Below are 25,877 nucleotides of genomic sequence, written 5' to 3' on the forward strand. Positions count from 1 at the left end.
AAATACAATGTTGCCTAATAAAATTCTTTGACATTGTCAACCTATGTGAAGATATTTCTTTCCATTGTAGATTCAAAGTCATTTTATTTGACAGATTTTGCTGACTCATGAAATACTTGTTTCTGAATTATTTCTTAACCAGATCTATCTTGTTGCTTTCATAAATCAGGAGACCTGGTAGTCTGCAGCTTAGCAAAGACTTGTCTTTTTAACTTTTTTTCTTGTTTTTGAAATTGTTACCACAGGAACATGCTTGTCTTAGCCACATCCTGAAACAGCTGGTACATTTCTTTTACAGCAAATTATAAACATTTTTTAGGAGTATGTGAACGTCTGGTAACGCAATGTATTTTGTTTCTGGATTTTGCTATTGTCCTGGAAGTGAATATTACCTTAGGCTATCTGATACATGTTTATATGCTGTGTTTCTTTTGACTTTGTGATAAAAACTATACCATATACAGGTGTTAACAGATATACTGTAAACAGTCCTTTATTATTCCCTATTATTAGAAATTTCATTTCTTCAGATACTTGTTAAATGTTTTGCATTTAAGTAAAAAATAAATGTTTTGACTTTGAAAATACATTATATAACTTAAATCAGTTCAGTTCAGTTCAGCTGCTCAGTCTGACTCTTTGCGACCCCATGGACTGTAGCACTCCAGGCTTCCCTGTCCATCACCAACCCCCAGAGCTTGCTCAAACTCATGTCCATCAAGTCAGTGATGCCATCCAACCATCTTATCCTCTGGCTTAAATAGTCTTTCACAAGAGACAGGGGATCAACACATGTGGCTTAATAAACATGGAACAGTTTTAGCAAAGTGCTAACCTTGCTCAGAATTTTTAATCCTTCAACCAAACACATAGCTTAAAAAGTGATCTTCAAAAAGTTTACATTCTTAGCATATTTTATTAATACCTATATCCACCATCTATCCATCCATCCAATACCTTGGCCACCTGATTCGAAGAGCCAACTTATTGGAAAAGACCCTGATGCTGGGAAAGATGGAGTACAGGAGGAGAAGGGGGTGACAGAGGATGAGATGGTTGGATGGCATCACCAACTCAATGGACATGAGTTTGAGCAAACTCTGGGAGATTGTGAAGGACAGGGAGGTCTGATGTGCTATAGTCCATGAGGTTTCAAAGAATCAGACACAACTAGCAACTAAACAACAGTATCTACCATCTGTATAGAACTGATGCTTCCTGGTTTTGAGATCATACTTTTAAAACTTGGTTAGAGGAAGCTATCATGTTTTAAAAATTTTAAATATTGTACCTAGAAACTGACATAAAAACAATTTTTTGCTCATGTCCATGTCATATATAGCCACCAAAACTTTGACTCCTTTTTCCTCACATTATTTCCCAACCATCATACTCTCTTCGTAGAATGGCTACATGTGAAAGAACTCTGGACCAGGAATGGTGTGGCCAAAAATATCATTTATATCTCCTAAGAGGGAGGCAGAAACCTCCTCATGGAGCCATGCCCTACTGGGATTCCTAAGCAACCACTACAGGACAAGAAAGAGTTGTTTAGTGGAGAGTGGGGAGGAGTCCAAAATCCTATGGACCATGAACAATAGGCTAAGCCAAGAGCCCAACTGCTCCAGTTCAACTGACAGCACGGCCTCCACACAGCAGCCACTGGTTCTCAGTTGTTCAGTGGACTCCTGTTGATAAACCCCAAACTCCCTCAAATGCAAATGCCTTCCATGCTTCTTACTGGCAAACGACTCACAGGTCCATAGTATTTCATTTTAACATAAGCTGCTTATTAGCAATTAGCTGCTGAATGAGTCTGAGATACTCTCACTGGGTATTCAAACTAAATTTAGCTCATGGCCACGGTTTCCTGCTGATGCAGACATTTCTAAGAAGTCCCTACCACAAAGCACTTGGCAATTTGAGGGCTCTGCTGTGCATGCCCACAAGCAAGATGTAATTGGAATTCCTGCAATTTGGAGGGAAGATGTTTTGTGTCCAGCACATCATCCATGTTGTCTGATGCTGGTCATAGTTTTTCATTGCTGTTTATTTTTGTTTTCAGTGAAAATCGCTATTTAACGATCTCTTGAGTTTGCTGTAGTTGTTAGGTTAATCCTACAATGTGTGCTGTAATGAACGTTTTTATAAGCAACACTTTGACTCATGATTTTACATTAACTAAACTTTAAGATGTAGCTGTATATGTTAGGGTTTAACATTCATACTCTTGTCACTACTGCAGATGTATCCCCAAATTTATTTATACAATAGCACTTATTATCACTGGATTTTTTTTCCCCCACTGGGAAATAGGGTTGTGGAACTAAATGAGCCATGGGGGGACGGGGGTGTATCTTCCTATATAAGTCTCATCTGACTTGTTTGACCCAAAGGCACTATCCAAATACTAACTACTTCTTACTGTCCAACTCCGACCTTTGTTGTTGATCCAGTGGCTCTTTAGATTTGACATTTGACAGTGGACTCTCCAGCCTAGCTCTTGTGTGGCTCTCTGACTTCCCAGTGAACAACCCAAATTTTTATGGCTTAGTATTTAATCAGGCTTTCCTGATAGCTCAGTTGGTAAAAAATCCTCCTGCAATACAGGAGAGCCCAGTTCAATTCCTGGGTTGGGAAGATCCACTGGAAAAGGGATAGGCTACCCACTCCAGTACTCTTGGGCTTCCCTTATGGCTTAGCTGGTAAAGAATCCACCTGCAATGTGGGAAACCTGGATTCAATCTCTCGGTTGGGAAGATCCCCTAGAGAAGGGAAAGGCTACTCACTCCAGTATTCTGGCCTGGAGAATTCCATGGACTATAGTCCGTGGGTCGCAAAGAATAGAACCCAACTGAGTGAATTTGTTCCCTGTGGGCTGAATGTCAGTTTGAAGCCTTTGTTACTCAGGAGGTGTTGCTGGATAACTGACTGAAGCAAAGTGATAGATTTCAGTAGATGAATCTTAAGGTCATGTGAAGAGATCTTTTCTTTTTTTTAATTGTGGTTGCTGTGTTGTTTGAGTGTGTGTGTTTAAAGATATCCATTGTATTAGCTCAGGCTACCAAAAGAAAATACTGTAGAGTTGGTGGCTTCAACAATAGGGATTTATTTCTCATAGTTCTGGGAAATCCAAGACCAAAAGTCCCAGCTGATTTGATTTCCCGGTGAGAACTCGCTTTCTGAATTGCTGACAGCCACCTTCTCGTCATGTCCTTGCATAGAGAAGACAGAAAGAGAACTTTGATCTCTCTCCTTCTTCTTAAAAGGACCCTAATCCTGTCACGGAGCCTCCACCCTTACAACCTCATCTAAACCTAACTGCCACCCAAAGGCCCCACCTCCAAATACCATCACAGTGGAGAGAGACAACATAGGAATTTTGGAGAAACAGAATTCAGTCCATTACATATGTGTTTATTCAAGACAGTTATAAAATATCTCAAAGCACAAACTTACTAGTCAAGTAAGGAATCCCTGGTTTCAGATGAAATTGTTTCATGGCCTCTTTTGTGCCCTTCTGGGAAAGAAGTCTTAATGACTTACCTTCTGACTATGAATTTATGATGGTTTTATCTTTTAGTTTCAAACATGCAAGAACATATGTGACTGTTAAGTAGGTAGAGTAAGTAGTTGCTTATATGGTGGGAGTGGAGATTTTCTGCCGGGGCATTGTGCTCTAACAATTCTGCCAGCCATTGTACCTGATGCCCCATATTATCATGTGTGCTAAAGACAAGGATGGATGCATCAGAGGAACCTGCTAAAATACAAACATTTCCCAAAATAGATAACCAGAGTCATGATCCGCCTCTAAAATAGGAGCCAATAGGGAAGCTTGGTACTGAACAGAATGTTCTCATGTTTGCTGTATGCATTTCATAGCTATAATGTTCTTTTGTCTTTGCTTAGATTTTTGCCTCCAACTCCCTAAGTGAAGTGTAAGTTGCTCAGTTGTGTCCGACCCCTGGCAACCCCATGTACTGTACAGTCCGTGGAATTCTCCAGGCTAGAATACTGGAGTGGGTAGCCTTTCCCTTCTCCAGTGGATCTTCCCAACCCAGAAATCAAACCTGGGTCTCCTGCATTGCCGGCAGATTCTTTACCAACTGAGCTATCAAGAAAGCCCAACTCCCTAAATTTCTCCTCAAATCGTAAGGCTTTCTAGGCTAGGCCTCATCGTGTAGCTGTGTCCTGGTAGAATCACCATTATACCCTAGAATACTCATTAATGGCCATCAAGTGTACTGATACTAACTCACAAAGCAAAAAATCATTGTATTAGTTTTCAAAAGTATACCTATAGATGGCTTAGGCCCAAGAATGCCTTCTGACTATTGTGGGCCAAGAACTTCAGATGACTGGAGTAGGCTCAGCCAGAAGTCTGGCACTCTGCCTGTGGGGTATGTGTCTTATGTAATGGAAGGGAAGCCTGGATCACTGGTAGAGTATTTAGCTTCAAATTACTAGAATTGAAAACAAACTAAGTTCATTGGAAAACCATGGTAGGAACAGTTGAATTCAGGTAAAAAGATCAAGGCATTAGACCAGAATGGAGAAATGATTTGCAAAATTAAAGAACTGGTACCTAGATAGAAGTAGAATGGAAAGAGAAGTGAGAAGGACATAGCCAGAAAGAAGAGTCCTGGGTGACTGACAGGAAGCTCACCATTCGCTGTTGTTTGCTCTAGATCACACAGAATAGGGAGAAAGCTTGGTACATATACACAACGGAGCATTACTCAGCCATTAAAAAGAATACATTTGAATCGGTTCTAATGAGGTGGATGAAACTGGAGCCTATTATACAGAGTGAAGTAAGCCAGAAAGAAAAACACCAATACAGTATACTAACACATATATATGGAATTTAGAAAGATGGTAACCTTAACCTTGTATATGAGACAGCAAAAGAGACACAGGTATATAGCACAGTCTTTGGGACTCTGTGGGAGAGGGTAAGGGTGGGATGATTTGGGAGAATGGCATTGAAACATGCATATTATCATATGTGAAACGAATCACCAGTCCAGGTTCGATGCATGATACAGGATGCTTGGGGCTGGTGCACGGGGATGACCCAGAGGGAGGATAAGGGGAGGAGGGAGGTGGGAGGTGGGAGGGAGGTTCAAGAAGGGGAACACATGTACACCCAGGGCAGATTCATGTCAATGTATGGCAAAACCAACCAATATAATGTTGTAAAGTAATTAGCCTCCAATAAAATAATAATTAAAAAAAAAAAAGAATAGGGAGAATCTAATTCTGACCCGGGCTCCTTCTCATCTAGAACCAGCCAAGACAAGGTGGTGAAAATCTCCCCTAGGCTTCCTGATTTTCTTGTTCATCCCTTGACAACTGTCGGATCCAGCTTCTATACCACAAGTCCAACTTCTCTTCAATCAACTGCTCAGACTTCCCATCAAGTATTTTAGAGATAGCTCTAGGGATCTGGTAGATAAATATGGCAAACACACATTGGGGTTAGTAACCTCAAAAAACTTTAATGGATCCAAGAAAGTCTTTGACTTTTGGTGTTTGGCAGAGAACTAGAGAAACTTCATCCAAATGACGCCCTACTCTACCACTCCTATCCAGTGCGAGGGTCTGTCAGCCATATCCTTGAGTACACAGACCAAGAGAGACTACAATATTCTTTCATATATTGGTCAGTGCCATTCCTAAGCTATTTTGGAGTGTTGTATACCTCTTTGGTGGCTCAGCTGGTAAAGAATCTGCTTTCCGTACAGAAGACCTGAGTTTGATCTGGGTCAGGAAGATTCCCTGGAGAAGGGAATGACAACCCACTCTAGTATTCATGCCTGGGAAATCCCATGGACAGAAGAGCCTGGCAGGCTACAGTCCATGGAGTCGCAAACAGTCAAACACACCTAAGCGACTTTCACTTTCACTTTCACACCTTTTTGAGATATCAACGTTTAGTAGTGAAACAATAAAATAGTGTGACAGTGGTCATTATTATGAGAGAAGGTATGCTGTTTGGAAAAATCGTGTGAATTTTGCAGTGACAAGATTAGAGCAAGTCACAGTGTCTGCATGCTTTGTGACATTTGAGAAATTCTAACCAAGCCTGTCTGACTGACCCTGGCTGGTCAATGGCAACAGATGGGTGAATTCCAATGTAGAGGCCTCTGGGAAAGTTCTTTCTATAATCTGCAGACCATAGATATTAGTAAAAAAGCGATCTGGAGGGAGACTGCCACCTCCCTGATGATGAACAGAGCATAGTTTGAGCATCTAAAGAATGAAGATTACTGTTTTCACGAGGATAGTCACCACCACCAGAATTGTTTGTGGCACAAGGAGAAATCTGATATAAAGTCCGTTGTGATGCTGTCCCAAGGGCACTTGGACATCAGGAGAAATGAAGTAACCTTATTCTTATTTCGTTTTAGACTCAGGCAACTGAGCTTTGAAAAGTGCTAGGCTAGCTACATAGCTGCTGCAACTCCCAGGGTGCCACATTCAATGCCTTGGAGGGCCATGTGGCTTGCCAGGAAGCAGAATGAACCAGTAGTGGGAGCCTGTCATTTTGGGGCAAAATGTGTACTTTCCCATGATTTCAGTGGGTCACTTAGGATATGTGGAGTCAGACTGCTAAGCAGAATCTCCTGCCTGCTATTTTCATCTGATTTGTCCTTGGGTTTCAGTAGCACTGAAATGTGTTTGGAACAGGGGACCTCTTAGAGTGACTTCATCTCAGTTACCCCCGGTAATCAAGCCTGAAGACAAAGTATCAGTCCAGTGATTCCAGCTGCGCGACTTACAAGTAATTGGTAGCTCAGAGTTTTGGGAAAAGAAGCCTGCTGTGGCTCATAACTGCTGAGCTTGCTGAATTTCTAAACTTGTCAGAAGCTAGAGTTATTGGATTGCATAGGGAGGTGTCATATGGGCTTGTAGGCTTTGACAGTGGTCTTTATCACTTTGTTGGTGACTGACCATAGCCAATTTGAATTTTTCTCCTTCCCTTCCGTCTACAGCCATATCACCCTAAACGCACTCAATCTCCTCTGAATTTTCCTCCAAAAATAACCACAAGGTACATGAATGCTGTTGTCCTGGGTCTTCTTTTGTGACAGGCTAGAAGTAAACATGTTTGTTTCCATAGTATAATATCAGGGAAGACTGGGGAAGACTGCCTCTGGGACAGAAGTGAGCAGGCTTCTGAATGAAAGCCATTATAGGATCAGAACCAGTTCTTCATACTTCCTAATGAGCCAGAATTAACCTTGGGATCAATTAATAGAAAGGCACTGTCTATTCATTGCTGCTTCTAGCCAGAACAGTCTTCAACTGAGCGGAGCAGGTGAAGTTGTGATAACATCTGCTTTTCTTTTGTTACCATGGGCGACACTTGCACTTCCTGGCCACAGATAAGATGTGGTCCAGACCGAGCAATCTAGCTTAGAGGGATGTGGTGGCATGCCTTCTCCCCGGAGGTGCACCTACCATGCCAACCTCAGTCAGTGAGAGCTGCCCAGCACCATGCCCCTGCCTCGTCTAGAAGTCAAGGGCCAGTCTGTCTGGCAGGAAGGTATAGCGAGACATCTGACCATACTCTTACCTGACTGGAGGTCAGGTGACCTTAGAAAGGCTGCCAGTCTCACTCAGCAGAGCCAGTTCATCTTTTCAGGTTGTTTTGAGTTCTTCTTGGAACTGGGTCTTGATACAGAACCTGTTCCATAACAGCTCTTGGGAGAGGGGTCAGGATTGAGCTGCGCATCACCTAACTGGACCTCTAGGCAGAAGAGCACAGCATACATTTTTCCATCAATCTTTCCCATCTTTTATAGGAACCTGCCTCTCAAACAGGTCCCACACAGTAGTCAAGCCCTATCGGGTTGCCAGTTTACATGAGCTGAATTTCCCATCTGGCAGAATACCCAACCACCCTTTCTTCTGAGAACCGTGGGTGGTTTTGAGGAATTTTAAAGTCTGAATTACAAACATAAGCAGTTCCTCCAGATTCCCTCAGGGTTTGGAGGTGGTTGGAGGAGAAAGTCTGGGAAAGCACGGCAAAGGACAGAGGCTCCAAAAGCCACCAGGTTGTACCTTAGTACTTCCCTGTGGAATTTAGTGTCTTCCTGAGTGCCAATCCTCCAAGCACAGTAACTGGAATGCAGCTACTGGACTTTCCATGTTGCCATAATAATAGATGTGCTTCTATGATATCTGATTCCTTCTGGTAGGAGACAGGACAGACCTGAACAGAAGGTCAGCCATGAGAACTAGCTCCAGGGCTCACTGAGTTCTCAGAGCTGAAACAAAGGTGGTCAAGATAATTTACCTGAAGTAGTCAGAAACAGGAAGAAACAAAGGTGGGTCAAGCCAAATCCTTTGAGCAGGGTAAGAACCAGACTAGAGAATGGAGACGAAGCCAGCAGATTGGAAGCTAGGCAGAACTGGAACAGGCCAGGACCCAGATGAAAGGCTTGAAAGTTAATTGCCACAAACAGAGCTAGAATTTCTGCAGCTTATTTTTATTATCTGCCAGTCATGTGGTATACTCTGGGTCAATGTTATCTGTGAGACCCAAGACAAATATCTAACTAACCAGATCATAATAGCTTGCCACAGAGCCCTTTCCTATTCCTGCAGTCAGTCTGCTCCTTACCCCTCAGCACCCTGTAAAAATCTCTGGCAGAACTTCTTACAAAGCCCCATTTTATAAATTCTTTATAATATAGTACATTTTAACTGAGATGCTTCCGGCTGCCATGAAAAAGGATGCCCTGGTTTAACGGAGAAGCTCTTTGAAAAATCATACTACAAGCTGTTACTTCTAGACATGCTTCCAGGATTAGTTAGTTTCACACATTGTGGATTCTTGTTAACTTCCATCTGTGAGGATGACTCTTGCTGATTTTATCCTAGATTTTAGGTTGATTTGTGTATATCTTATTTGGAGAATTAAGTCATCCTTGTACTTAATCAAAATTAATAAGAGGCAACATCCATGTATTCACCCATTTATTTCCGTTCCGTTCCGTCGCTCAGTCGTGTCCGACTCTATGCGACCCTGTGGACTGTAGCCTACCAGGCTTCTCCGTCCATGGGATTCTCCGTCCATGGGATTCTCCAGGCAAGAATACTGGAGTGGGTTACCGTTTCCTTCTCCAGGGGATCTTCCCGACCCAGGGATCGAACCCGGGTCTCCCGCATTGGAGGCAGACGCTTTAACCTCTGAGCCACCAGGGAAGCCCATTTATTTAGTTCACATATATTGAGCCTATACTCCCAATTGATTGATTCACTCATTCATTCAATAAATTACTGAATGCCTATTAGGTTCCAGCATGGTTCTGGGAATTGGGAATAAAAAAACAGAACCTTCAAAAACAAAGTCTCTTTAGCTCATTGCCATTGCCTTTAAACTAGTCATCTTTATTCTGGCCTAATTTCCCGCTTTTTTCAGTTTTCCTTTTCCCTCATCATGTTCTTATTCCAACCTGACAGATCTCCCTTTACTTACCCTTTATCTTTAATCTTATTAGGAATTTCACAACTGTATTTTTAAGGCGATGCTGTAAAATATGTTCTACCAAATCCTCAATCTGTCCATCTCCACTGGTCAGGCTTCAGTCCTCTGCCTGACCTAAGCCTTCAGTTCTCTTCATGGTCAACATTCTATCCCATTGTGTCTGACCGCATTCTACAACTAACCAGTGAGGGAAGAGGGCTTTATTCTGACCCCTTTGTGAGGAAGCATGTCTTTCTGATTACAGTGCACTTCTTGTTGGGCAAAAATGTGGCTGCTGTCTCCCTTAAGGGTATTACCATGTGTGCTTCCAGCAGCAACAGGAGAACTTCTATTAATAGTTAAACATTCAAAGTTAGTGGTCACACAAGCCTTTCACTCAACCTTTACAACAACCCTGTGAAATAGATATTATTATCATACAAAGATGAAGGAATTGAGCACTGAGTGCTCAGTCATTCAGTCATATTTGACTGTTTATAACCACATGGACTGTAGCCCACAAGGCTTCTCTGTCCGTGGGATTTCCCAGGCAAGAATATTGGAGTAGGGTGCCATGCCTCCTCCAGGGGATCTTCCTGAACCAGGGGTTGAACTCATCTCTTTCATCTCTTGCATTAGCAAGTGAGTTCTTTACCACTGCACCCTGGGAAGTCCTCATAAGTTATTAATAAGTACTTTAATATCTCTGGTTAGGCAACAAACCCGTATTTATTTCCTTTTTAAGTACATATTTTTATCTGTACAGTTCTTTTTATGCTTCAACTTTAGAACCATTTCTGATATCCTGAAGGAAAAATAAATAAATAACACTAGCACTTTTGTTTCATTACATTAAATAAGATTAATTTGGAGAAGAATTAAGTGGCTTATAATTTTGGACCTCTTTGAATTTCCCTTTATTCAAATCATTTTTCTTACACTCATCAGTAGAAATATGAGACTATGCTTAGGTTATATATTTCTTATCAATTCCAATGATTTTTGTCAAATTTTATAATTGCAATCAAAAAATTTGACTTATGCTAAGTAAGCAGAAAATATATCCAAAATAAGTTAGGTAGTTCAGTGACTCAGTAGGTTAAATTCAAGAACCACGCTCAAGGTTAAATTTCCAAGGAAAATGATCAGAGCCAACACAGCAAGATCTGATAAGACTGTCACCAGCACAGAGCACTGGAAATTCAGGTTGCAGCAGCTACTTCTGCACCAGGAACTCAACTGCTAATTCTTTTTTTAAAATTTTGTTGATTTCCAGTATTGAAAATTGTTGGTTTACAATGGTGTGTTAACTTCTGCTATCCAGCAAAATGATTCAATTATAAGTATATGTGCATTCCTTTTCATATTCTTTTCCATTATGCTTTATCACAGGCTATTGATTATAGTTTCCTGTGCTATACAATAGGACCTTATTAGTTATCCATCCTGTATATACTAGTTTGCATCTGCTAAATCTGCTAACCCTAACCTGCCAATCCTTCCCTCCCTCCCTTGCCTCCACCTTGGCAACCACGAGTCTGTTCTCTGTGCCTGTGAATCTGTTTTGTAGATATGTTAATTTTATACTTCTTTCTTTATCTTATTTGCTTTGGCTAGAACTTCCAGAATAGTGTGACTATTAATGTTAAGTGATGAACATCTTTTCCTTAGTCCTACCTTTAATAGAAAAATGTGCTGTTCACTTTGGCTCACCATTACATTTTGGTAAGATATGAAAAAATGTTAAGCCAATCATCTTCAATTTGTAGCATACTAAGAAATTTGTTTAATTTTTTTTTCCCATCAGAAATGAATTTTGAATTTATCTGATGCTTCTTGGTCAAAATGATTGTATGCTTGTATTTTAACCTATTAATGTGATATATGATAGGTTTTCTCATTTTTAGCCTTCTTTATATTCATGAAGTAACTCGTTTTCAGTCATACAGTATAAAGGTTTTGAGCACATGTTCTGCAGTCTGTCTGCCTGAGTCCTTACTGCTGCTGCTGCTAAGTCACTTCAGTCGTATCCGACTCTGTGTGACCCCATAGACGGCAGCCCACCAGGCTCCTCCATCCCTGGGATTCTCCAGGCAAGAACATTGGAGTGGGTTGTCATTTCCTTCTCCAATGCACGAAAGTGAAAAGTGAAAGCAAAGTCGCTCAGTCGTGTCCGACCCTCAGTGACCCCATGGACTGCAGCCTTCCAGGCTCCTCCATCCATGGGGTTTTCCAGGCAAGAGTACTGGAGTGGGGATGAGTCCTTACTAAGCTCTGCCATTACTATTTATTGTGACTATGAACTTACCAGGTGGCACTATAGGTAAAGAACCTGCCTGCTAATGCAGGAGACATGAGATTCATGTTTGATCCTTGAGTCAGGAAAATCCCCTGAAGAAGGGAATGGCAACCCACTGCAGTACTCTTGCCTAGAAAAATCCCATGGACAAGGATCCTGGTGGGCTACAGCCCATGGGGTCACAGAGTCAGACATGACAGCATATGAGCATACACACACATAGATAAATATAACTTAATTTCTATAATTCTCAGGGTTTTCTTCTGCAAAATTGGCAAGATAATTATACTTATGTAAGAGTTGTGAGAATCGTTAGAAATAATTCATGAAAATAGCAGTATATGGGATATACTGAATGTGTAGTAAATGTCAATTAATATAATTGTCTTGTCTTAATATAGGCTGATTTTTGTCAGTATTTTATGCATGATTCTTGCAGTATATTCCCAAATGAGATTGGTTTGTTATTTTCTTCTTTGGATGCTGTTTTTGTCAATGATCTTTGACACCTTTTTAGTATCAGTGTTGCATTAGTCTCGCCAAACGAACTGAAAAGCTATCTTCTCCCATATTTCAGAAGACTTTAAATAACATTTAAATTTCTGTTCGAGAAATGAAAAATTTTCTTTTTTTTTTTTCTGTAACAGTGTCATCAGTTTTCCTAGATGCAGTTCTTCAATAATGTTTTTCTTTCTTTTGTGCCTTTCATATTTACAAATATTAATTTTAAATTAATTTTAATCATTTTTACTTTCTGAAAATATCATTTTACCACACATTAATAAATTCAAATTTATCATGGTAGAGTTGTATATGATATTTTCTTAAGGATTTTTAAGTCTCCTTAAAATCTGTTGTTACTGCCTTTCCTATGTTACAAAATTGATACTTGCTATACTTCACCTTTGTGCATAAATGGTAGCAATTTCATTATGATTAATATGAATAAATTCTAGAATTATATCAATAAAAATATCTTAATAGTATTGCTCTCTAATTTATCAATCTCCATTATCATGAGTTTCTTCCTCCATGTTCTTTTCTGGTTATTTTTTAATTGTTTTTTTTTTCTCCTATTTTCAACCTTAGCTCATTTACTTTCCTTCTTTTTATTTTAGATCAAAACATTTTAAGCTAAGGGACTATGAGTTTTCCTCTAACTCCAGCTTGATTTCATCTCATATTTTAAAATAAATCTATCACTTTAATATTTTTCTCAATCTTTTATTTACAGATATTTACAGTTTTAATTTGTCATTAAGAATCATTCAGAAAGGCAATGTTTAATTATTAAAAATAAAATTTATTTCTAGTTTTAGTGCACAGAAGTCAGAGAATGTGAACTGTATAGTTGTTGTTTTGTCTTTGTTTTACTTTTCCTCTAATTGTTTGATCATTTAAGGCAGAAACTTAAAGAAACTGGAAGACAAATATAGGAAACTTAGAGGACAACATATTGGTCATGAAAATTCTCTTTTATCTGTCTTTAAAATATTTAAAAATAAGCTTAGTATTTGCATACAGTATCCAAATAACTCTTACTGTCTTTTATCTATCTACTGATAATATCAATTTAAGTGTCTTTAATTCTCAACTTGCATTACAATTTGTCTCAACTCAATATGTCTACTTTCATAAAGTGTTAAATATTTTAGAATTTATTTTTTATTTCTATATGGGAAGCTTATTTTTCACTAATATGAAAGTATTATGTTATTATTCATTTATGTAATATAACTATTAAAGTATTAATTCACTTTGTTTGTTATAATTTGTATTTACTTTCAATTTCCTACATGCTTAATTTCCACTTTTAAGAATATTTCTGTTTTGTTTGTTTTATTATTATTTTTACAGAACATGGTTGGAGAATGGGCCTTACCAGAAGAAATGGCTGAAAACTTACCCCCCTCCAACAATTCCATATTGGGCCATGTGATTCACAGACTAATTGAAAGTTCTCTTCCTCCTCAAGTTGAATCTACAGTACCTGAGTTACCTTCATTTGCTATAAAAGGATGCTTGTTGGGGAAAACCTTTAGTGGAAAAAGTACTGCTCTAAAGGCTCTAGAGAAAAGTAAAATTTATTTTCTTTTTTTTCCTTTATTGATTTCTATTTACAGTGAATATAGCTGCAAATGGCTCTGTCTGTAGAAAACATACATTAAAATCTGCTAATATATTGGGAATTTCTAACATTAAGAATACGGTAATAAAGTGATCACATATTTTGTTGTCCGAGGCAGATACTTTTAAGAGTATAGAGTCATAAATCAGAACTGTCCCAAGGAAACCTGGATCTATGAGCTTGCTATATAATGATGATGTATAATATAAAGGGAAATAATATCTTAAACCTTTCATCATAGAGTTTACTTACTTTTCCAATAGATGAAACAGGAAAATAACAACTTGTCACAAACAGAAAAGATATAGACTTAAAATTGTAAATGTTCTAATCCTTCACATCAATTGAGTTCTTTCCCTTTCATGAACTTTTGACTTTTTCTCCAGAAGTTCTTTCAATCAGAAGTGAAATTACAGATTTCCATCTATTTAATAGTTTTTCTTTGATAATACTTACCTATTACTGTTGTTAATAAGTATTATCAAAGAAAAGCTAATTAAATAGAATATGCCAACAAATTTGGAAAACTCAGCAATGGGCACGGAACTGGAAAAGGTCAGTTTTCATTCCAATTCCAAAGACAGGCAGTGCCAAAGAATGTTCAAACTGCCTAACAATTGCACTTATTTCACATGCTAGCAAAGTAATGCTCAAAATTTTCTAAGCTAGGCTTCAATAGTATGTGAACCAAGAACTTCCAGATGTTCAAGCTGGATTTAGAAAAGGCGGATAAACCAGAGATCATATTGGCAGTTTCCACTGGATCATAGAAAAAGCACGACATTCCAGAAAAACATTTACTTCTGCTTCATTGACTGTACTAAAGCCTTTGACTGTGTGAATCACAACGAACTGTGGAAAAATCTTCAAGAGATAGGACTATCAGACCACCTTACCTGCCTCCTGAGAAATCTGTATGCAGCTCAAGAAGCAACAGTTAGAACCTGACATGGAACAATGAACTGGTTCCAAATTGGGAAAGGAGTATGTCAAGGCTGTATATTGTCACCCTGCTTATTTAACTTATATGCAGAGTACATCATGCGAAATGCTGGGCTGGATGAAACACAAGCTGCAATCAAGATTGCCAGGAGAAATATCAATAACCTCAGATATGCCAATGATACCACCCTTATGGTAGAAAGTGAAGAGGAACTAAAGAGCCTCTTGATGAAAGTAAAAGAGGAGAGTGAAAAACATAGCTTAAAGCTCAACATTTAAAAAACTAAGATTATGGCATCTGGTCCCATCACTTCATGGCAAATAGATGGGGAAACAATGGAAACAGTGACAGACTTTATTTTCTTGGGCTCCAAAATCACTGCAGATGGTGACTGCAGCCTTAAAATTTAAAGACACTTGCTCCTTGAAAGAAAAGCTATGACAAACCTAGAGAGCATATTAAAAAGGCAGAGATATCACTTTGCCAACAGAGGTCTGTATAGTCAATGCTATGGTTTATCCAGTAGTCATGTATGGATATGAGAGGTGAACCATAAAGAAAACTGAGCGTGGAAGAATTGATGCTTTTGAACTGTGATGTTGGAAAAGACTCTTGAGAGTCCTTTGTACTGCAGGGAGATCAAACCAGTCAATCCTAATAGAAATCAGTCCTGGATATTCACTGGAAGGACTGATGCTGAAGCTGAAGCTCCAATAGTTTGGCCACCTGATGCAAAGAGCTGACTCATTGGAAAATACCCTGATGCTGGGAAAGATTGAAAGTGGGGGGACAAGAGAAAGACAGAGGATGAGATGGTTGGATGGCATCATCGACTCAATGGACATGAGTTTGAGCAGGCTCCAGTTGATGGTGAAGGACAGGGAAGCCTGGCGTGCTGCAGTCCATGGGGTCGCGAAAGTCAGACATGACTGAGCAGCTGAACAACAATTACTGATTTTACTGGAAAATTCAAAATTTTTACTAAGATCAGTCTGTATTAAAACTGATAGGTCATTATTGAGATGTTAAATAGACCTGTTTAAAGCCTGACAAAAGTTCAATGACATACCACTCCACACCCAATAAGATAAGTATAGTATTTTAGAAAATGGAAAATAAGTGTTGGTGAGGATATAGAGAAGTTGGAACTCTCATACATTGCTTTTGAGAACGTTAAAATAGTGTAACCACTATGGAAAATAGTTGGTGATTCCTCGATAAGTTAAATAATTACTATATGACTGCAGCAATGCCACCACTGATATATACTCTAAAGAGCTGAAAACAGGTGGTCCAAAAAAAAAAAAAATCCCATGTACAGGAATATTCATAGCAGCATTATTAATGATAGAGAAAAGGTGGAAACAACCCAAATGTTCATCACCAATGAATCATTAACAAAATATGTTATATCCATACTATGGAATACTACTCAGTCATAAAAGGAGTGAAGTACTCTTACATGCTTCTGTTAGGTCCATACCATTTCTGTCCTTTATCGAGCCCATCTTTGCATGAAATGTTCCCTTGGAATCTCTAATTTTCTTGAAGAGATCTCTTGTTTTTCCTATTCTGTTGTTTTCCTCTATTTCTTTGCATTGATGGCTGAAGAAGGCTTTCTTACCTCTCCTTGCTATTCTTTGGAATTCTGCATTCAGATGCTTATATCTTTCCTTTTCTCCTTTGCTTTTCGCTTTTCTTCTTTTCACAGCTATTTGTAAGGCCTCCTCAAACTGCCATTTTGCTTTTTTGCACTTCTTTTCCATGGGGATGGTCTTGGTCCCTGTCTCCTGTACAATGTCACGAACCTCCGTCCAGAGTTCATCAGGCACTCTATCTATCAGATCTAGTCCCTTAAATCTATTTCTCACTTCCACTGTATAATCATAAGGGATTTGATATAGGTCATATCTGAATGCTAGTAAAGGCATGCTCAAAATTCTCCAATCCAGGCTTCAGCAATATGTGAACCGTGAACTCCCAGATGTTCAAGCAGGTTTTAGAAAAGGCAGAGGCACCAGAGATCAAATTGCCAACATCCGCTGGATCATGGAGACAGCAAGAGAGTTCCAGAAAAACATCTATTTCTGCTTCATTGACTATGCCAAAGCCTTTCACTGTGTGGATCACAATAAACTATGGAAAATTCTGAAAGAGATGGGAATACCAGACCACCTGACCTGCCTCTTGAGAAACCTGTATGCAGGTCAGGAAGCAACAGTCAGAACTGGACATGGAACAGACTGGTTCCAAATAGGAAAAGGAGTATGTCAAGGCTGTATATTGTCACCCTGCTTATTTAACTTCTATGCAGAGTACATCATGAGGAACGCTGGGCTGGAAGAAGCACAAGCTGGAATCAAGATTGCTGGGAGAAATATCAATAACCTCAGATATGCAGATGACACCACCCTTATGGCAGAAAGTGCAGAGGAACTCAAAAGCCTCTTGATGAAAGAGGAGAGTGAAAAGGTTGGCTTGAAGCTCAACATTCAGAAAACAAAGATCATGGCATCTGGTCCCATCACTTCATGGGAAATAGATGGGAAAACAGTGGAAACAGTGTCAGACTTTATTTTTTTGGGCTCCAAAATCACTGTGGATGCTGATTGCAGCCATGAAATTAAAAGACACTTACTCCTTGGAAGGAAAGTTATGACCAACCTTGATAGTATATTAAAAAGCAGAGACATTACTTTGCCAACAAAGGTCCGTCTAGTCAAAGCTATGGTTTTTCCCATGGTCATGTATGGATGTGAGAGTTGGACTGTGAAGAAAGCTGATTGCCGAAGAATTGATGCTTTTGAACTGTGGTGCTGGAGAAGACTCTTGAGAGTCCCTTGGACTGCAAGGAGATCCAACCAGTCCATTCTAAAGGAGATCAATCCTGGGTGTTCATTGGAAGGACTGATGCTGAAGCTGAAACTCCAATACTTTGGCCACCTCATGCGACGAGTTGAGTCACTGGAAAAGACTCTGATGCTGGGAAAGGTTGGGGGCGGGAGGGGAAGGGGACGACAGAGAATGAGATGGCTAGATGGCATCACCGACTCGATGGACATGAGTTTGAGTGAACTCCGGGAGTTGGTGATGTACAGGGAGGCCTGGCGTGCTGTGATTCATGGGGTCGCAGAGAGCCAGACACGACTGAGCGACTGAACTGAACTGAACTGACTCTTACATGCTACAACATGAATGGACTTTGAAAACAGCATACTAAGTGAAAGAAGTCAAATACAAAAGACCACATATTGTTTGATTCCTTGGATATAAAATGTCTAGAATAGGCATATCTCCAGACAGAAAACAATTTGTTCTTGGGGTCAAGGGTAGGGAGATAGGAAGTGACTGCTTAATTGATGCAGGGTTTCCTTTGGGGTGATCAAATTTTCTGGAAAAAAAGATATCAGTAATGATTGAACAACACTGTCAATGACTGTAATATTGAAGTATATCTTTTAGAATGGTTAAAATGGGTCATTTTACGTCGTGCGAATTTTGTTGTTTGGCTGCCAAGTTGTGTCCAACTCTTTTGTGATCCCATGGACTGTAGCCTGCCAGTTTTCTCTGTCCATAGGTTTTTCCAGGCACGATTACTGGAATGGGTTGCCATTTCCTTCTCCAGGGGTTCTTCCCAACTCAGAAATCAAACCCACATCTCCTGAGTTTCCTGAATCGGCAGGCAGACTCTTTACCACTGAGCCACCAGAGAAGCCCCATATGAATTTTACCACAGTATTAAAAAAAAAATCTTGACCCAAAAAACATTTCTAGGAGACCCTAAGTTTGAAGCCAGCACTGAAGAATAATGACTCAATTTCCTAAAAGAAAAGCTATTCATAAAATAATCTTTTGTATTTTAGGTTTTCCTATTCAGGTACTTTCTATTGACACTCTTGTTCAAGAAGCTATCCAAGCATTTCATGACAATGAAAGTGTCAGTGGGGCCCAAGGACTTCGGGAAGCACCTGAAGAAAAGGCTTTACCAGTTAGGCAAAAGAGTGGTAAAGAAAACCAGGCAAGTGTGGCTTTAGTTTTCTTCTCTGCGCCTCATACATTAGAGATTTCCAGCTGGGTGGCATCTAAGAGATCCTCTAGACCAGAGATTGGCAGAGTTTTCTGTAAAGGTCCAGGAGGTAAATATTTTAAGTTTTATGGGCCCAGAGGCAATATCAAGGATATATTACATGGGTACTTACATAACAAGAGAGAAAATTTCAAACCCCATCCCTACTCCCCTAATATATACACACAAACACACACATATCATTACCTAGGTGGGCCATCCAGTATGGTGGGCTAGACTTGAGCTCAGTTACCATCAGCTCAGGCATTCTCCTGAAGAAAGAGCCACTGGTTGGTAAGGGGGTTCATTCAGTCACTAAGTCGTGTCCAAACTCTTTGCAACCCCGTGGACTGCAACATGCCAGGTTCCTCTGTCCTCTACTATTTCCTGGAGTTTGCTCAAATTCATGTCCATTTGTAAGGTAAGGGGAGGGTGGAAGGCTCAATTGCAAAGGCTTGGGGAGGGGTGAGACGTCGGCGTTTTGGGAAGGTTCACGAAGTCATCAGCTCTCAGAGTAGAATTCCACTACTGAAAGTTTGGCAGTGGCCAGCAGCAAGTCCCCATCTTGTAGATGCAACCAGTGCCAATCCTGGGCAGCAGCCAAGAAGGAAGGTGTTGGAGAGGAACAGACAGATGGCGAGGGGGGCGCCTTGCAGTGCTATCCCCTGGAGTGATGCTTATGGACTGTGTATAAACAGCCAGCCTGTTTTGGTCCAGGGATCATAGTTTGTAGACGTCTGGTTAGACTAATATATCTCAGTTTGTGGGCGTGGCTGGTAGGGGAAGATCTCTTATGGCTTCCTTGCATTACTATTTCCATCAGTGTTGCATCTTGCTTATTACGGAAAGATTCTCAGGCAGGAACTTGGAGAGTATGGCCCCACATTGAGAATTATGATGTGGTCTTGTTGTTATTTCATTCGCTAAGTCATGTCTGACTCTTTGTGACCCCATGGACTGCAGCACTCCAGGCTTCCCTGTCCTTCACCATCTCCCAGAGTTTGCGCAAACTCATGTCCATTGAGTTGATGGTGCCATCCAACCATCTCATCCTCTGTTTTCCCCTTCTCCTCCTGCCTTCAATCTTTCCCAGCATCAGGGTCTTTTCCAGTGAGTTGGCTCTTTGCCATCAAGTGGCCAAACTATTGGAGCTACAGCTTCAGCATCAGTCCTTTCAGTGAATATTCAGACTTGATTTCCTTTAGGATTAACTGGTTTGAACTCCTTGCTGTCCAAGGGAGTCTCAAGAGTCTTCTTCAGCACCAGATATAGTCTAATCTGCTCTTTTAAAGGGAAACGGTAGCAGTTCTAGGCATGAATTGATTCGTTTGGCATCAGAGGCTTGTTGATGGTTAGGCTTTGAGGAATCCCAGATTCTAAATCCACTCTTCTTTCCCCTACCTTATGCTGTCTCTGAAACCGAATTAATTAACAGAGACTCTAATCCAGGTCATTTGCATGAGTTGCAAGGAAAATACCATTTAACCATGATTCTGAAAATAACTGGGAGGGTTTTTCTTCATTGGGGGCTGCCTCTTCTTCTGTGTTGTGGCACTCTGTATTCTAATTGATGAGGTAATAGATAAAGTACATATTTTTCCTTTATTTCCATTATGGCTATGACTGACCCCTCTAGGTCTGATCTTTCTAAGGTGGTTTTCCACGACTCTGCCTCTTTCTCAGCTCCCATTATCCTTTCCAAATGGCAGTTGTGTATTTTACATAGAAGCTGAAGACAAGCTGAAAGACAGATTATACCACGGGTTACTATGTGTTTCACAATTATCATCAAATTGTGCTCATTTCCAGAAGTCATTCAGTTCTTCCTAATATCATGAATGTTTTGGATTAGCGAGTCTATGGTTGTAAACCTTACTTCAGTTCAGTTCAGTTCAGTCGCTCAGTCGTGTCCGACTCTCTGCGACCCCATGAATCACAGCACGCCAGGCCTCCCTGTCCATCACCAACTCCCGGAGTTCACTCACACTCATGTCCATCGAGTCGGTGATGCCATCCAGCCCGCTCATTCTCTGTCGTCCCCGTCTCCTCCTACCCCCAATCCCTCCCAGCATAGAAGTAAAATGAAGAATGTTATTAAAATCTGACCATGTTAAAATCTCTCCGTGTGTGCAGGCATGTACTTCCTCCCCAAAGGAAGTGCGAGATGCATCTTTAGCTGAAGCACTACCCGAAAGAGAGGATAAAACCAGACTTGGTAAGTAAGACATCAAAGCAAATCACCGTCATTTACATAAGGGAGACCAACAGTAGGAGCACATGGATATGAACACAAACCAGCTTTCAGGACAGGAGAGGGGAGACAGGGAGGGTTACACGATTGTCTAAGTGGTCACATGACAGAGAGAACAGGATCAACACGACTGTCCTTAGCCACTGTCTGCCGCTGGCGATGAGAGATGACAATTTCAAAGGAATCTGCTCACATGCCTTCAAGCAGTTTCTCAGTTTTGTTGTGGTTTTGAAAACAGCCGGGCTAAATCATCCTCACTCTTCCTGGCTTTGCAGGGAGACAGTAGTTACTGTTTCTTCTCCCCAGTGCAGGTGGGTGTGTACCACTGTGCTGTCTGCACGCAGCTGCTTTTGTTCACTGTGGTGTGGGAGGCTGTGGCTCTGTCTCATCCACCCACCTCAACAGCGGTTCCTCAGATATTATAAAAGTTAATGTTTATTCTCAGCCTCGCACGAAGCAAATAGAACCAAGCTTCTCAAACCCAACAAAACATTATCTTCCTTGGGATCTGGGCTTCAGTCCTTCAGATCCTTGGTAAAACCATTGAAGGAAAACAATTTTAAGTCTTGAATATGTTTTCTATTTGTGCTAATTAAGGCTTTGCCACATTTAATCATGGCATTAAAATTTGGTTCCTCCTGTACCATCACTAATAGCCATCAGCCTTGGACAATGTGCACGTTTATTATGAGCAGGCAATTCTACCAGAGAGGCCAAATTTCCTGTCTTTTAAAAGAATATAAGCTATCCCTAGTTTCAGTTATTTGTTTCTTACAGGATAATTCTAATTGATTTTTAAACTATCGTTAAGTATTTTATGACATTCTATTATGAAAGTCCAGTAAATTATAAAAAGACTCTGAAAACGAATTTTTTACATAGAATTGAACTAAAAAACTCTCTGACTTCTAGAATTATCCACCTTTCCATGTTTATTACCTATAATTTGATAACCCAGGAAAGTAATGTGAACATAAAAATCACTTGCTGCTAAGTCACTTCAGTCATGTCCAACTCTGTGTGACCCCACAGACGGCAGCCCACCAGGCTCCCCCGTCCCTGGGATTCTCCAGGCAAGAACACTGGAGTGGGCCGCCATTTCCTTCTCCAATGTGTGAAAGTGAAAGTGAAGTCGCTCAGTCATGTCTGACTTGTGGCGACTCCATGGACTGCAGCCTACCAGGCTCCTCCGTCCATGGGATTTTCTAGGCAAGAGTACTGGAGTGGCTTGCCATTGCCTTCTCCGAAAAATCACTTAGTCGTGTCCAGTTCTTTGTGACCTCATGGAACTGTAACCTGCCAGGCTCCTCTGTATGTGGGATTCTCCAGGCAAGAATACAGGAAAGTAAAAATATTTTTGGCTTGTTTTCCAAGAAGAGAAACTGTACTAACGTATTTCTAATGATATTGTTATGAGTGAGCCACACTGCAAGAAAACAAGTAGAAAACATGGAGCCACACAGTGGCTAGGATTTAATGTGAAATGAAGGTAAATATCATGCTGGGCTGCTGTTTTACTTCCTTCCTCTGCATATCTCAGACACAGCTGAATCCAATAACTCACAGGTCCAAAACCACAGAGGGTCAAATACTAATATGGCTGTTAGTTGTCAGTACCAGAGTGTGTTCTCATCACTTTTTCCATTGCTAGATACTGATGCTAGAAAAACAGCAAAAGCTGAAGAAGTCGTAGCAAGTGACAGTTTTTCTGAAGTAAGTACTATAATCTAATTTTGGCTACTAGTATATTGAAATATGTTGTGATTCATAGCCTTTTCGTAGCATTTTCATCTTCATATGAAATAGCAATGTGCTTCTCTTTGGCTTAAACTTGATGATGAAATACTAAACCAGAGTTTATTTGATATTTTTATATCTTTAATATAGTTTGTATCTAAAGTAGTGGAAATTGCTTTCAGTTTTGCGAGGTAAGAAAGTAAACACATGCTTTTAAAAATTTTAAACTTATACCAAATTTATATTGATGTGTTTTTCTTTACCACGTATTATTATTTTTATTTCCTTTCACAATCTCTTTTATCTTTAAATTTTTTCCAGGATTTATCGTTAGACTTATTGGTGACTCTGAAGAATTTTTCATTAATCCCTGAAAAAATGTTTACAACAATTTGCCACCTGTTGCTTTTATTGAAAACTAATATTTCCATATATAGGATTGCTTTACTGTATATGGAAATATAATGGTCAAATAGAATGGTCAGATTAATCAAGTGGGATTTTATTAAATATAATTAAAGTAAATAAATAAAAGTGTATTTTTAAATTTATTGTTTTTTCCCCCCAAAGAAATCAATTTTATAATAATTTAGATTTCAAAACTGCTTTAAGATAGAAAATTTAGGAAGACTATACACCAAGCTATAAACATGATGACATATAGGGAGAAAAATGAGTTTAGAGAAAATGATCAAAAGGGACTTATAATTTTTTCTCTGTATTTTTGAAATATAAATTAGCATAAAGGCTAAATATGTTTTTATATTTATGCTTACTGAGTTATGAATCTCCTGCGTTCCATATTCAATTCAGTTCTAAGGGCATACTTTGTTCCATGTATTGTTGTAATCTGAGGGGGGAGTGTATATCAGTGAACAAAAGTGACAGGGCTCCCAAGCTTTAAGGAGTTTACAGTCTAAAAGAGGGCCCATAAACTCATATGTAAATGAATTTGTCTGAACCAGCAGATGGTGATGATGTCATCTGAAAAGAAAAAGTAGAGTAAGGGAAATCGCTTTGAGAGAGTGAGGTTTAAACAGATTGAAAGAAGATTGACAGAACCAGCCACTGGCTCTGGGGGACCATTTCAGGTCGCCAGAAGAGCTGGATGAGGGCCTTTAGGCAGAAAGGACCTTATGCAGCAAGGTAGGGGAAGAGAAGGGAGGAGGGTAGAGAGATGAGCAGGCAGGGAGAGGGATCAGGTCAGCCAGGGTCATGGAGGCCATGATGAGGACATTGAGAGCACAGGGGAGCCTTTGCAGGGTTTAAATAGAGACTTCCCCAATGGCTCAGCAGATAAAGAATCTGCCTGCAATGCAGGAGACACAGGAGACATGAATTCAGTCCCTAGGTTGGGGGAAGTTTTCCTGGAATAGGAGATGGCAACCCATGCCAGTATTCTTGCCTGGGAAGTCCCATGGACAGAGGAGCCTGGTGGGTTGCAAAGAGTTGAGCACATGAGCACATAGTATCATTTGACTCAAAATGCTGACTCTAGTGGCTGAGTTCAGAATAGACACTTGGGATGTTCTGTTCATATAACAATATAAATGCTGGAGAAAATAGAAAAGCTAATTATCTGAGGGCCAAAATCAGGCATCAAAAAGGCAAGCAGTATTATTCAGCCATAGGAAAGAATGAAATAATGCCATTTGCAACAACATGGAAAGACCTAGAGATTATCATAATAGGTGAGGTAAGTCAGAGAAAGACAAATATTATATTCTATCAAATGAATTGATTTATAAAACAGAAACAACTTGCAGACTTAGAAAACAAGCTTATGGCTACCAGAGAGGAAGATAGGGGAGGGATAATGTGGGAGTATGGGATTAACAGATGTATGCTACTGTATATAAACAGCAAAATTTACTGTGTAGAATAGAGAACTATATTTAATATCTTATAATAAACTATAACAGAAAAGGCAGAAATATATCAGATTTCACCACTGATAGAAGAGAACTTCAGTGGGCAAAAGTCAGGCTTACACAGGTTACCCCAGGAGGCATGCTCCCTCTTTGTGGCATGAGTGACTAGAACTCAAGCAGAAAGCCCCAATCTCTTTGATTTAACATATTAGAGGATGAAATCTGGGGACACCAGAGCAGCTAAGAATTAAAGAGGAAGATCTTTAAAAGGAGGGAGCTAGAGGCGGAGCTCCCAAATCTGTATATACATTTTCCTTAACTGCTTGCTGGATTCCAGAATTGTGCTAAAGGATCATTGTCTTCACCAGAGGACACGACCATTTAATTTTTTTTCCCCTCCAGATATTTAGAATCTGACTTTTAAATGAGCTCTTCCCTACCATTCCTTGTTTATTTTCACAGCTCACTGTGCGTGCTCAGCTTGGTGCAAAATCAGAAAGGCTGCTGAAGAAAGGAAAGAGCATATCTGATATATTGCTAGTCAGCATCATGGTAAATGCCATTAAGTATGTATCTATGTACCACACTTTCTTTCTTATGTCTATTTAATATATTAGCAGGTAGAGCTTTATAAAGGATAATATAGAAGTCATTTTAATTTTTATCTAATGAATACATACAGGAAGAAAAAGATGTATTTTGTGATTTTCATGCCTGAATTTCACTTTCCTCCCTTTTTCAAACTTGACTTCACTCACCCAGACGGGACTTCAAGTGAGGTTCTGTTCTCTTTTATTTGGCTGTGCTGGGTCTTCCTTGTGATTCTTGGTCTTAGTTACCCCAGGGTATGTGAGATCTTAGTTCCCAGGCCAGGGATGGAACCCACGTGTCCTGGATTGGAAGGTAGATTCTCAACCACTGGCCCACCAGGGAAGTCCCAAGTTCTATTCTGTATGGGGAAGTCAAGGAGAAATTCGACAATTGGAAAAGCCACCAGACAGGTTTGAGAGAGAAGAAACCTCACTATATGGCCTTGGGCCAAAGTGCTTCCTCATTTTGTGTTTCTGGAGAAGAGAGTGACCCCAGGGGTCCAAAGGCCAG

The 25,877-nt window shown here is 40.0% G+C and overlaps 1 protein-coding gene across 1 annotated transcript in view; it reads left to right on the forward strand.

Annotated features, from left to right (window-relative positions):
- Nucleotides 1-25,877, forward strand: part of SPEF2 (sperm flagellar and cilia associated 2) — a 201,730-nt gene that overhangs the window by 53,460 nt on the left and 122,393 nt on the right. Inside the window, exons 10-14 of the mRNA XM_055422187.2 lie at nucleotides 13,638-13,857; nucleotides 18,715-18,869; nucleotides 21,051-21,132; nucleotides 22,820-22,881; nucleotides 25,239-25,342. Coding sequence (XP_055278162.2) covers nucleotides 13,638-13,857; nucleotides 18,715-18,869; nucleotides 21,051-21,132; nucleotides 22,820-22,881; nucleotides 25,239-25,342 — 623 coding nt within the window. The remainder of the gene's footprint in view (nucleotides 1-13,637; nucleotides 13,858-18,714; nucleotides 18,870-21,050; nucleotides 21,133-22,819; nucleotides 22,882-25,238; nucleotides 25,343-25,877) is intronic.

The sequence above is a fragment of the Moschus berezovskii genome, chromosome 18 (genome assembly GCF_049115385.1).
Source record: "Moschus berezovskii isolate FMDL1 chromosome 18, NW_MosBer_1.0, whole genome shotgun sequence".
Classification (NCBI taxonomy): Eukaryota; Metazoa; Chordata; class Mammalia; order Artiodactyla; family Moschidae; genus Moschus; species Moschus berezovskii.